We start from the raw sequence: 12,648 nt of genomic DNA, 5'->3' as shown, positions 1-12,648 counted from the left end.
GCCTCGCAGGACCCACAAGATTTCACTTGGAGTGCCTCGAAATGTCAGAGATTTCCTCCATCCCAAACCACCTTAAGCTCCCCTTGCAACTAGAACAAGAGAAACAACCCCAAATCCCCCGCATCCCTCTTCTGCACTTGGGCAAATTGCAAACCACAATGCTGAAAAGCTTTTTGATATATCATGAGTGCATTTAATTGGACATCCCCCTGCATTCCTAGTTCCCTCTCGCTGCACGGCAGGAAGGACTCCTCGGGAGCCCATTACAGAGTCCTTGCTCCCAATGGCACCCTCAGCCAGCAAAAGCCAGAGCTCAAGTAAGAGAGCTGCAGAGAGGTCTTCCAGAAAAAAATGTCATAATGTGGGGTTGCAATGAGACTTGTAATATCTTTTGCTTGGAGCAGTCCAGCCTACCTCAGTACTGCCTTCTCCTCCTCTACAGGTAATGACACCCAGAGGAAGCAAATGTTCAACCGTAGCTCCATCACTGAATTCCTTCTCCTGGCATTTGGAGACACACGGGAGCTGCAGCTCTTGCACTTCGGGCTCTTCCTGGGCATCTACCTGGCTGCCCTCCTGGGAAACGGCCTCATCATCACTGCCATAGCCTGTGACCACCACCTCCGCACCCCCATGTACTTCTTCCTCCTCAACCTCTCTGTAGTTGACCTGGGCTCCATCTCTACCACTGTCCTCAAAGCCATGGCCAATTCCCTCTGGGACACCAGGGCCATCTCCTACACAGGATGTGCTGCACAGCTCTTTCTGTTTGTCTTCTTGCTTGGAGCAGAGTATTCTCTTCTCACTGTCATGGCCTACGACCGCTACGTTGCCATCTGCAAACCCCTGCACTACAGGACCCTCCTGGGCAGCAGAGCTTGTGCCCACATGGCAGCAGCTGCCTGGGGCAGTGGGTTTCTCTATGCTCTGCTGCACACGGCCAATACATTTTCCCTACCCCTCTGCCACGGCAATGCTGTGGACCAGTTCTTCTGTGAAATCCCCCAGATCCTCAAGCTCTCCTGCTCAGATGCCTACCTCAGGGAAGTTGGGCTTCTTGTGGTTAGTGTCTGTTTAGGATTTGGGTGTTTTGTTTTCATTGTGGTGTCCTATGTGCAGATCTTCAGGGCCGTGCTGAGGATCCCCTCTGAGCAGGGACGGCACAAAGCCTTTTCCACGTGCCTCCCTCACCTGGCCGTGGTCTCTCTGTTTTTGAGCACTGCCACATTTGCATACCTGAAGCCCCACTCCATCTCCTCCCCATCCCTTGATCTCGTGTTGGCAATGCTATACTCAGTGGTGCCTCCAGCAGTGAACCCCCTCATCTACAGCATGAGGAACCAGGAGCTCAAGAATGCCCTGAGGAGAGTGATTCAATGGGTTCACCTTCAGACGCAGTAAGCTGACCAAATTTCCTCACAGGCTGTTCCTAGCTTTTCTCAGGGAAGGCTCATGGTTTATTTGCTTTTCATGTTCATACAAGATATTTAAGTATCCACAATTAAACAAGGGCTCTGCCAACCCAGGGGAGGCTGTGGGGACACAGCAAGTCGTGAAAAGGAGACTGGAAGGTGATTCACATCTCCTTCAGTAAAAGCCCATGGATGGTTCAACGTGCACACTGGAAAACATCTTGAGCCATGAGAAATGCCATGAGCTCCTTCCACAGCCTTCAACCCCTGGGAAGGAGCTCCGGGGCAGTGCTGCCCATCCAGCCGTATCTGCTTTCCCTCCTGACCAGCACAGACAGGGTGGAGTCACACCATGATCCCAGAGCTGACTTGCTCTGCAGAACATCACTGCCAGCTTGGGGCCCTGTGAGGAGCACATGGAAGGGGTCAGGAGCACCAGGCCGTCTCAGAGGAGAGAGGATGGGGAGAAATCAGACAGGAGCTAACCAGGGCTGCAACTTGCCTTTGGAGAGAAAAATGCCAGTGTTCAGCTAATTCAAGACAATTCCCAGACTGAGGGTACTCTAAAGCATTCTCATGGTGCAGAGGCATGAGTCTTCCTGTGTTGGTGCTCCACCAAGCCTGGGAAGTTTTTGGAGAAGGATTGCTGTCCACCACTTGCCATCTCCTAGTGCCATCGTCCCTCCTGAAGGTTGGCACCCAGTGCTCCTGGCAGCTCCCCTGCAGCCAGAACAGCTCTCCACAGTCAGGGCAACACTCACTGCTTCTCAGGGGGTCAGGGGTCTCTTCAGGGCTGCAGCCACTGGCACTGCCTGTTAGCAACTCCCAGACTGAGGGCTGAGCTTCCCGAAGTGCCACAGTTCGTGGTACCTCCTGCTGGGCTTTGTGCCACTGGTCACAACCCCCTGAGCTTGGCTGTTCAATCAGTTCTCAATCCACTTCTCTTTCCACTTATCTAACCTATACTTCATCGGCGTGTTTAGGAGGATGCTAGAGGAGACAGGCTGAAAGCACCCCAGATCCTCCTTCTTGCCCTTCTTTGAGACAGGACTGACATTGGCTTCCTTCCAGTCCTCAGAAACCCCTCCCAGTAACCATGACCTTTACAAGACAATCCAGAGTGGCCTTGCAGTGACATCAGCCAGCTCCCTCAGCTCTCGTGGGTGCAAGCCCTCAGTTCCCATAGACTTAGCTATGTCCCGTTTGTTTAAATGTTTCCTAACTTGAGACTCCTGCATCAAGGGTAGGTCCTCCATGCTCCCGCCTTCTCTCTGGTCTCAGGGTCCTGAGGTGCCTGAAGCCAGTCCTAGCAGTAAGGACTGAGCTGAGGAAGACATTGGCTAGCTCAGGCTTTTCCATATCCTGGAATATTTACCATGTACATTTTCCTTAGTCTTCCTGTTGCTCTTTATGCAGATGTAGACACAATTTTTGTTGTCCTTCAAGTCACTAGCCAGATTCAAACTGGGCTTTGGCTTTCCTAACCCCATCTCTGCATGCTTGGGAAGTTCTCACTGATGTCCTCCAGAAGCCTTCTGGATGGTTTGTGCCCTGCTATATTGCCCCTCAGGCAGCTACCATGGTGGTTCAATTCCAAGACCAGGAGGACCAGGGTGTGAGAACATGAGACTTCTTCCAGTGGCCTGAAGAAGGTCTCATCCACGGCTTCCTGATCAAGCAGTCAATAACAGACATGCACAAAAAGATCAACCATGTCGGTGTTGTGGTTTAACGCGGACGGCAGCTAAAACAACCACACACTCCGTCGCCCTCCCCGAGTAGGATGGGGAACAGAATTGAAAAGGAAAGAAAAGTAAAGCTTGTGGATTGAGATAAAGACAGTTTAATAGGACAGAAAAGGAAAATAATAGTAACAGTAATAGTAGTAGTAGTAGTAATAGTAGTAGTAGTAGTAATAATAATAATAATAATAATAAAGAATATAAAAAACAAGTGATGAACAGCACAATTTCTCACCAGCTGAAGCAGATGCTCAGCAAGTTCCCCACCTCCCGGACAACCCTCCAGTTTGATACGGAGCATGATGTCATAGGGTACGGAATATCCCTTTGGTCAGTTTGGGTCAGCTGTCCTGGCTGTGTCCCCCCCACCTTCTCGTTGTCAGGCCAGTATAAGAAGCTGAGAAGTCCTTGACTGCTTGGCGGCAACTAAAACCATCCGTGTGTTACCAACATTGTTCTCATCCTAATCCATAACACAGCACTGTCCCAGCTGCTAGGAAGAAAATTAACTCCATCCCTGCTGAAACCAGGACAGTTGCTCTGCCTGGCTAATCCTCACCCACAAACTCTCAACAGGCTCATCATCAATCCCAAGGCAGAGCTCCAAGCCTTCCCACTGCAATTTCATTTAATTAGTCTCTCCTCTTTATTCATTATCTGTCATGTCCTTTAATTCTTCTTGCTGTGATCTTCTCAGAGGTACCACAAGTCAGGTGAGCCATCTGCACGCACACAGTAACTGCAGAAACAATGAAGCTTCACTCCAAATGGACCTTGAGAAACTCTGGGATTTGACCAACAAAAACCTCAAGAACTTTTCCAAAGAGAAGGGATCTTCTCCTTCTGATCAGGTTGAGGGAGGTGATTGTCCCCCGTTACTCAGCTCTGGTGAGACCCCACCTGGAGTACTGTGTCCAGCTCTGGGGTCCCAAGTACAGGAAAGACACGGAGCTGTTGGAGCAAGTCCAGAGGAGGGCCACAAAGATGATCAGAGGGCTGAAGCACCTCTCCTGTGAAGACAGGCTGAGAGAAGACCTCAAAGGTCATCTAGTTCCTTCTCTTCTCCAGGCTGAACAATCCCAGCTCTCTCAGCCTGTCCTCATAGCAGAGGTGCTCCAGCCCTCTGATCAGCTTCATGGACCTCCTCTGGACTCTCTCCAACAGCTCAATGTCTTTCTTGTCCTGAGGACCCCAGAGCTGGATGCAGTACTCCAGGTGGGATCTCACAAGAGCGGAGTAGAGGGGCAGAATCACCTCCTGCTGGCCACGCTATATATTGATGCAGCCCAGGACACGGTTGCTTTCTCTGTCGCAAGCGCACATTGCCAGCTCATGTTGAGCTTCTCATCAATCAACACCCCCAAGTCCTTCTCCTCAGGGCTGCTCTCAATCCATTCTCTGCCCAGCCTGCAGCTGTGGTTGGGATTGCACTGACCCACGTGCAGGACCTTGCACTTGGCCTCGTTGAATGTCATGCGGTTCACATGGGCCCATCTCTCCTGCCTGTCAAGGTCCATCTAGATGGCATCCCTTCCCTCTAGCGTGTCGACCACACCACACAGCTTGGTGTCATCGGCAAACTTGCTGAGGCTGCACTCGATCCCACTGTCCATGTCACCGACAAAGATGTTAAACAGTGTTGGTCCCAGTACCGACCCCTGAGGAACGCCACTCGTCACTGATCTCCACTTGGACATTGAGCCATTGACCACAACTCTTTGAGTGTGATCGTCCAGCCAATTCCTTATCCACTGAGTAGTCCATCCATCGAATCCACGTCTCTCCAATTTAGAGACAAGGATGTCGTGCAGGACAGTGTCAAATGCTTTGCACATATCCACGTAGATGACGTCACTCTCTCTTCCCTTATCCACCAATGCTGTAACCCCATCATACAAGGTCACCAAATTTGTCAGGCACGATTCGCCCTTAGTAAAGCCATGTTGGCTGTCACCAATCACCTCCTTCTTTTCCATGTGCCTGAGCACAGTCTCCAGGAGGATCTGCTCCATGATCTTGCCAGGCACAGAGATGAGACTGACCGGCCTGTAGTTCCCTGGGTCTTCCTTTTTTGCCTTTTTAAAAACGGGGGTTATGTTTCCCCTTTTCCCCTTTTCCAGACAGTGGGAATTGCACCGGACTTCTCAAATATGATGGAGAGTGGCTTAGCCATTTAATCCGCCAGTTCCCTCAGGACCCATGGATGCATCTCATCAGGTCCTATGGACTTGTGCACCTTCATGTTCCTTAGATATTCTCGAACCTGATGTTCTCCTACAGTGGGCGGTTCTTCATTCTCCCAGTCCCTGCCTTTGCCTTGTGTGACCTGGCCAGCATGGCTTGAGCCCTTGCTGGTGAAGACTGAGGCAAAAAATTTGTTGAGTACCTCAGCCTTCTCCATATCCTGGCTAACCAGGCCTCCTGTTTCATTCTGGAAGGGGCCCACATTTTCCCTCGTCTTCCTTTTATCGCTAATGTACCTACAGCAACTTTTCTTGTTGTCCTTGATGTCCTTGGCCAGATTTAATTCTACCAGGGCTTTATGTTTCCTAACCTGTATTCTCTGTATTCCTCCTGTTTCTCTGTATTCCTCCCAGGCTACCTGCCCTTGCTTCCACCCTCTGTAGGCTTCCTTTTTGTGTTTCACTTTGCCCAGGAGCTCCATGTTCCTCCATGCAGGCCTCTTGGGCTTTTTTGCCTGACTTCCTCTTTGTTGGGATGCATCGCTCCTGAGCTTGGAGGAGGTGAGCCTTGAATACTAGCCAGCTCTCCTGGGCCCCTCTTCCCTCCAGGGCTTTGTCCCATGGCACTCTACCAAGCAGGTCCCTGAAGAGGCCAAAGTCTGCTCTCCTGAAGTCCAGGGGAGTGAGCTGGCTGTGCGCCCTCCTCGCCGCCCTGAGGATCTTGAACTCCACCATTTCATGGTCACGATTGGCTGTTCACTTTGCAGCGCCTCTCTGCCTGCAGTCATTTGCGCAGTGGAAAGGGGTACCTGAGTTGGGCTGGGGATGGCCACGGAGAGGATGAGGAGATGGGACATCCCTCCGGCTGGTGGGTGCCCGTGGGAGATACCACCTTGATTAGCATGTAGATTTTATTCCGTCACTGCCATCAGAAATTGTACTACTTGAGGCACTTTTCATGTAAAACCAAGGAAGATGCACTCAGAAGGCAAAGACCCCTCTTCATGGAACTGAGCATCTGTGACTACAATACACCTTCCCCCTCATGTAAACACAACAGCAGAGTAAAAACAGTGTTTAATATCCAAGCGGAGAGATTCAAAGTTTCCGAACTACAGGACATTCTCATTTTAGCACCAAATCATCAATTTCTCTTCACTTCTCTGCCAAACTTACCCCGGTGTTTCTTACTTGTCATGCTGCAGCACAGAAAGCCCATGGAGTGGGTGGGGGGTCTCAGTGCAGCTACTAGAGCGAGTAGGGGTCTCGGCCCCCAGGCACTGGGGCGGGAATGGTGGGTGTCCTGAAAACAACCTGCTGGGGGGACCAGCAGCTTCTCGGGGGTGGTGGCATCCCCCTTGCAGGATGCCAAGGGGAAGCAGGGCAGGGTGGCAGCGATCCTCCCCACCTGGCTGCCAGTGAGTCCCATGGAGACTGCTGTGGAGAGTGCCTTGAAGGGTCATCCAGAGGGTCTTCAAGGGAGTGCCCTCAGGGGTCTTCTGGAGGTCATCTGCTAAGCCCCCCCGGCTCCCTCCAGCCTCATCCACCCCACATGGCCCCACTGGGCATCCGATGATGACAATGTGCCCACCAAGCGAGCCAGAACCCTGAGGGACGTCAGGGGGGGCAAAGTTCCCCACACCCCCCCAACTGCTGTTGATAGGTTATAGAGAAGGTGTGGAGCACGGATCCCTGCGACATGCGACCTGCACCTGCCCACTGCAGCCCCAGCCCTCTCCCATCTCTCTGTTTCTTAATTCATTAAAGCTTTGGTGTTCGTTTCACAGCACCTCTGCCTGCCGTCATTTGTGCAGCGGGAGGCAGGGGTGTTAACGCAGCCCCTGCCGCATGTGTAGATCTGACCCTCCACCTCTTCCCCACTCCATGAGGAACCCCCCATGATTCTGGATGGAGACATTTAATCAGAACCTTAATTCCCAGACTCAGGGTAAACGAACCAGAAAGAGCTCGGTTGTGATTAACGGCTGCATGTGCATGGATCCTGGGGTAAGATCGGAATCTCCCACCAATTCATGACTGGGGAGAAATTGGAAAGGTAAAAGTGAGAAAACCCATGGATCAAGATAAAGACAGTTTAACAGGTAAAGCAAAATCCCAGCCATTTCCCCTCCCAACTTGTTGTTCACGCCCAGCCTCCTCGCTGGTGGGGTGGTGTCAGGATCAGGAAAGGCCTTGACTCCATGTAAGCCCTGCTCAGCAATAACAAATCCATCTCTGTATCATCAACACTGTCTTCAGCACAAATCCAAAACACAGCCCCATCCTAGCTACTCTGAAGAAAATGAACTCTATCCCAGCCAAGACCAGCACAGGCAGCTTCCCCAGGCTGTCCAGTGACCACGGGCACAGGCCAGACCCTGCTCTGCTGGGCCTTCACGTCTGTCCCAGGAGGACTGGCTGTGCGAGGACACTGCTGTGTGCCCCCAACCTGCACACTCACACACTTTAGCTGCTCATTGGTGTTTTCCTCTGTGGGACACATTCCTGGGCATGTTCTTGAGAGCGACTTTGGAAGAAGGCTTAAGGCTTCATGCACTGCCCTGAGGAGATGCCCTTTCATGATGGAATCACTCCTACGGAGGCCAGCTCTGTCACAGAAGTGCCCGTTGCCTGTCCCTGCCTGTGGTCCCAGGACGAACACGCAGCAGGACTGTGACCAAGCTGCAGAGCAATGAGGCCTTCCACCAAAGCCAAGGGATCAGAAAGAGAGTGTGGAAGTGAAAAGAGAACAGCTCTGGGAGATCAAGTGCTTCCTGGCAGTGCTGCCATGCCAGGACTCTCTTCCCTGCCACCTCTGCACACAGGAACTGTCCCTGCACCTCAATAAAGCTCCTGGAGGAAGGATCTCAGAAAAAAAACCACCTTGCTGCAAGGCCCTTTATTTTACCTAAACACACAGAGAGCATGGCTCCTCGTTTACACAGCCACTCGGTCAGAAAAGAAAAGCAGAGACTGAATTAGAGAGGGGATGACAACATCATTACAAGTAAAACACCATCATCAACAATATAAATTACAGAGGACAGGCTGGGCCTGTAATGAGTTAAATAACAGCTGTTATGCAGCAGAAGATGGGCAGTTTAGTGCTTCCGAATATCATGCAGTGATCAGTTTCCACACTGCATCCTTGAGCTCCTTGTTCCTTATGCTGTAGATGAGGGGGTTCATGGCTGGAGGCACCACTGAGTACAGAAGTGACACCACGAGATCCAGGGTTGCAGAGGAGACAGAGGAGGGCTTCAGGTCAGCAAACATGGCAGTGCTGATAAACAAGGAGACCATGGCCAGGTGAGGGAGGCACGTGGAAAAGGCTTTGTGCCGTCCCTGCTCAGAGGGGATCCTCAGCACGGCCCTGAAGATCTGCACATAGGACACCACAATGAAAACAAAACACCCAAATGCTAAACAGACACTAACCACAAGAAGCCCAGCTTCCCTGAGGTAGGCATCTGAGCAGGAGAGCTTGAGGATCTGGGGGATTTCACAGAAGAACTGGTCCACAGCATTGCCGTGGCAGAGGGGTAGGGAAAATGTATTGGCCGTGTGCAGCAGAGCAGTGAGAAACCCACTGCCCCAGGCAGCTGCTGCCATGTGGGCACAAGCTCTGCTGCCCAGGAGGGTCCCGTAGTGCAGGGGTTTGCAGATGGCAACGTAGCGGTCATAAGCCATGACAGTGAGAAGACAATACTCCCCTACAATAAAGAAGATAAAGAAAAACATCTGTGCAGCACATCCTGCATAGGAAATGGATCTGTTGTCCCAGAGGGAATTGGCCATGGCTTTGGGGAGAGTGGTGGAGATGGATCCCAGGTCAAGGACAGAGAGGTTGAGGAGGAAGAAGTACATGGGGGTGTGGAGGTGGTGGTCACAGGCTATGGCGGTGATGATGAGGCCGTTTCCCAGGAGGGCAGCCAGGTAGATGCCCAGGAAGAGCCAGAAGTGCAAGAGCTGCAGCTCCCGTGTGTCTGCGAATGCCAGGAGGAGGAACTCAGTGATGATGGAGCTGCTGTTGGACATTTCCTTCCTCTGGGCATGGGGACCTTTTCAAGGAGGAAAAGGCAGTGACAAGTTAGAGCACTCTTCTCTAACAAAAATCCAAGCCATTTCTCACACACCCTCCCCCTGCTAGACAAACACACACAGTCTTGTTGTGTTCTAGGAGCTACTTCTGCAGCTCCATTGCTGGAACTCTGCTTGCTGCTGGCTGAATGTGCCGTGGGAGAAGGGCCTCTGCATCCCTGAGGGCAACTCAAAGCTTGGAAGGACACCTCAAATATATAGCCCTAAATAAGTAAGTGCCCTAAAGATGGCGTCTCAGTAAGAGTCAGCTCATACTCGGGCTCTACAGGCTGCATTAAGCAGAGCTCCACAGGCGAGATGAAAGCTGGGACACTTGTTCCCACGGACACATTTGCGTGAATGGACCCACAAGATCAGCCCGTGACTCTGCAGCTGAACCTCCCATCCCCAGAGAGTCTGACAGCACCACCAGCATAACAACAGCAAGAACACAGACAAGTGGAGAAAGAAGGCAAAATACAGGGAGGGTCTGGCGCAGAGAGGCCAGGGCAGAGGCAGCCGGGCACTCAGGACAGCGTTACCCTGACCCAGCTGTGCACGCCACCTCCCAGACACCAACATTGCTGGGCAGCTGCTCTCAGCCCCTGTGCTCTGCAGAGGGAACTGGGCACGTGGCTGGAGAGCTGCCCCACGGCTCTGCTGAGCTCTGGCTGCAGAGGAGCTGGGTCATGCCTTGGAGCCCACGGCCCTGAGGGCAGAGGCTTTGCTGGGTGGGAGAGGAGGCAAGGGGGCTTGCTCAGAGGAAGGGGTCTGCGTTGGAGGAGATGACACACCAGCCTTCACACCCTGCAGCCATCCCCAAAACACTGGAGATGCCATGCCCTGTCCCTCTGATGGCTTGGCACAGAATTACTGCTCTGGAGAACATCCCACTCCTTTTCACCAGCCATGGGATATTCCAGCCCTAGGAGATCTCTCCAGAATACCCACGTGCATTGCCCTGCAGCCAAAGACTTACCATGTAAAGCGGTGTGAAGGCTTCTCCTCCAGTGAGCTCTATACATCTTGCCATTGCTGACCGCCCTCCACCTCTCTTCTCCTCGCTCCTCTGCCCTCGCTGCCTGCAGGCAGTGCCCTCAGCCCTGCTGCGCTTTGCAGAGGAGCTGCTCCTGGGCAGAGCTGTCTCTCTGCAGCGCTGCCCGCTTGCCATGAGCTCCCTCCATCCCAGGAGCCCAGCCCAGCTCAGCAGCAGAGGACCAGCCCAAGGCAGCACTTTCTCTGCCCCCTCTGGGCTCCCTCAGAGAATGTCCCTGGGGCTCCAGGGGAACCTGCTGAGAAACAGGCTGAAGCAATCACTGATGTTCCCTCCCTCGGCTGGGGAAGGACACCTCTTTCCAGCAGTGGCTTTTCTGTCAGAGACACACTTAGGTCTCAGCATCGCCTTTTTTTGTTCCGGTGTTAGAGCGGTCACCCAGACAGGGCCAGGGCAGCTGCTCAGCTTTATGGCCAAGCACAGGCCTGTCGTGCTACCTCAGATGCCAAAACTGCCCAGCACAAGGGTGGCTGAGAAGGGCGTTTGAGGATCTCTCGCACAGCGATCCCCGTTCAGAGCTGGTAAATAACAGACACCTCTAACGGCATCTCAGACAGATTTGCTGCTGCTGAGCAAGTTACCGAACGCCAGCACTGCAGTGAGGCAATGTCTGTCCCGTGTCTACCCAGCAGATGCATGAGGCAGTGCAGGAGTACGGGGCACACCACGGCAGGGTCTCCGCTCCTGTGCCAACACTTTCAAATGCTGCTGGTTCTTCTCACCCCCATCCTTTGTTCACCTCCTTGATGATACAGTCACGGAACAGGTAAATGACTTTCACATGACTGCCCAGATGACAGGGTGTCCATAGGCAAGGACATGTTCAGCAGCAACTTGTCCTTCTTGGAGACCGTCTCCCCCTCCACCACAGGCCCTGGGGGCTGCAGAGACACTGCAGACGGGAAAGCCCTCTCCTGCCAGGACCGCACAGTCCAAACCTGTTTCTCTGTGGCACTGGGGAGCACAGGGTTTGCGCTCTTTGTGGGCCCCCTCATTTCAGCCTTACATTGCCGCCTGCCATCCACACCAGCATGTCTCTGCTCTGAAGCAAAGTCTTTGCTTGCACAGGATCTTGGACGCCAGAGCTGGTACGAGTCTGAGGTTGGCCCTGGTGGCACCAAGCTGAGGGGCTGCAGCCCCAGTGTGCACCAATGGCCTCAGCCTGGAGCACAGACAGGAGGAGCTGGAGCCCTGTGCGCTGTCACAGAGCTCTGAAATCGATGTAATACCTGCTGAGGTGCGGTGGCACAGGTCAGAACCCTTGAGGTGCTGCGATGGATGGATACAGGCTCCTCAGAAGGGATGAGTTGGAAAGATCAGGAGGGGGATGCCCTCAGTGTGAGGGGGCTGCCTGGATGTGTGGAGGTCCTCCATGGGATGGGCAGCATATTGGGTGAGCTCTTGTGGGTGGGGGTCACAGGAGAGACCAGTTAGGGAGGCATTGTGGTGGGAGATTAACACCTGGAATCAGGTGAGGAAGAGGACAAAGCCTTATTTAAGAAATGTGAGGAAGTCCATTGACCCCACATCACCCTCGGGGACTCGACTCCCCCTGACACTCACGGGAAGGGGAAACCGCAGGGTGCAAACAGTCCCGGAGGTTTCTTCTGGTTCCTGGGGCCAGCTTCTTAGCACAGCTGCCAGGTGTGCCAACAGAGGTGATGCTCACCTGCACGTGGTACCTGCAAAGAGGGAAAAGTGGATCCGGGATGTGAAATGCAGTGTCAGTCTGAGCTGAGCTACGCTGTGGGCATACTGGTCTCCAGCCACAGCCATGGGCACAGCCGTGCCTGGCCATGGACCTCCTTGGTTCTGACTCACAGATTCGCTTCCCAGCTTGATCCATTATGGATGCACAACAGCACAAGAACCTGTCCCTCAAGTGCCAGGCTCCGGCCGATACACAAAGGCCCAGCACAGCCGTGTCACTGCAGTGCTTGTACAGCCGGGCCCTGGAGGTGCTCAGCATGCCAGGGCCAAACCCTTTCAAACAATTGAGTTTTGGGGCAAAATTGACTTGAATTGCACCTGTGAAATTCAGCCATGTATGGACTGAAACAGTGGGAATGACCTCCTCCTCTCTCCTTCTTCTTCCTTTCTTCCCATCCCTCGGTCATATTTCAGAGGAGAGCAAATTAAAGGGGTTGATGCTTCTGGGTGCCAATGACTGAAAGCAG

General features: G+C 53.0%; 2 protein-coding genes across 2 annotated transcripts; one reads left to right on the top strand and one right to left on the bottom strand.

The window, feature by feature from the left end:
* Positions 1-465: 465 nt before the first annotated feature.
* Positions 466-1,401, top strand: LOC129201108 (olfactory receptor 14C36-like). Its single transcript, XM_054812271.1, has one exon. The coding sequence runs from the start codon at positions 466-468 to the stop codon at positions 1,399-1,401; it is 936 nt and encodes a 311-aa protein (XP_054668246.1).
* Positions 1,402-8,454: 7,053 nt separating this feature from the next.
* Positions 8,455-9,375, bottom strand: LOC129201119 (olfactory receptor 14A16-like). The gene has a single exon (XM_054812283.1). It carries the CDS (start codon positions 9,373-9,375, stop codon positions 8,455-8,457), a length of 921 nt encoding a protein of 306 aa, XP_054668258.1.
* Positions 9,376-12,648: the final 3,273 nt, after the last annotated feature.

Source organism: Grus americana, unplaced genomic scaffold (assembly GCF_028858705.1).
Source record: "Grus americana isolate bGruAme1 unplaced genomic scaffold, bGruAme1.mat scaffold_778, whole genome shotgun sequence".
NCBI classification, from domain to species: Eukaryota; Metazoa; Chordata; class Aves; order Gruiformes; family Gruidae; genus Grus; species Grus americana.
This window is presented reverse-complemented; position numbering and strand designations above follow the sequence as displayed.

Coding starts and splice junctions, on each gene's coding strand:
- LOC129201108 (XM_054812271.1), top strand. CDS start 466: ATGTTCAACCGTAGCTCCATCACTGAATTCCTTCTCCTGGCATTTGGA.
- LOC129201119 (XM_054812283.1), bottom strand. CDS start 9,375: ATGTCCAACAGCAGCTCCATCATCACTGAGTTCCTCCTCCTGGCATTC.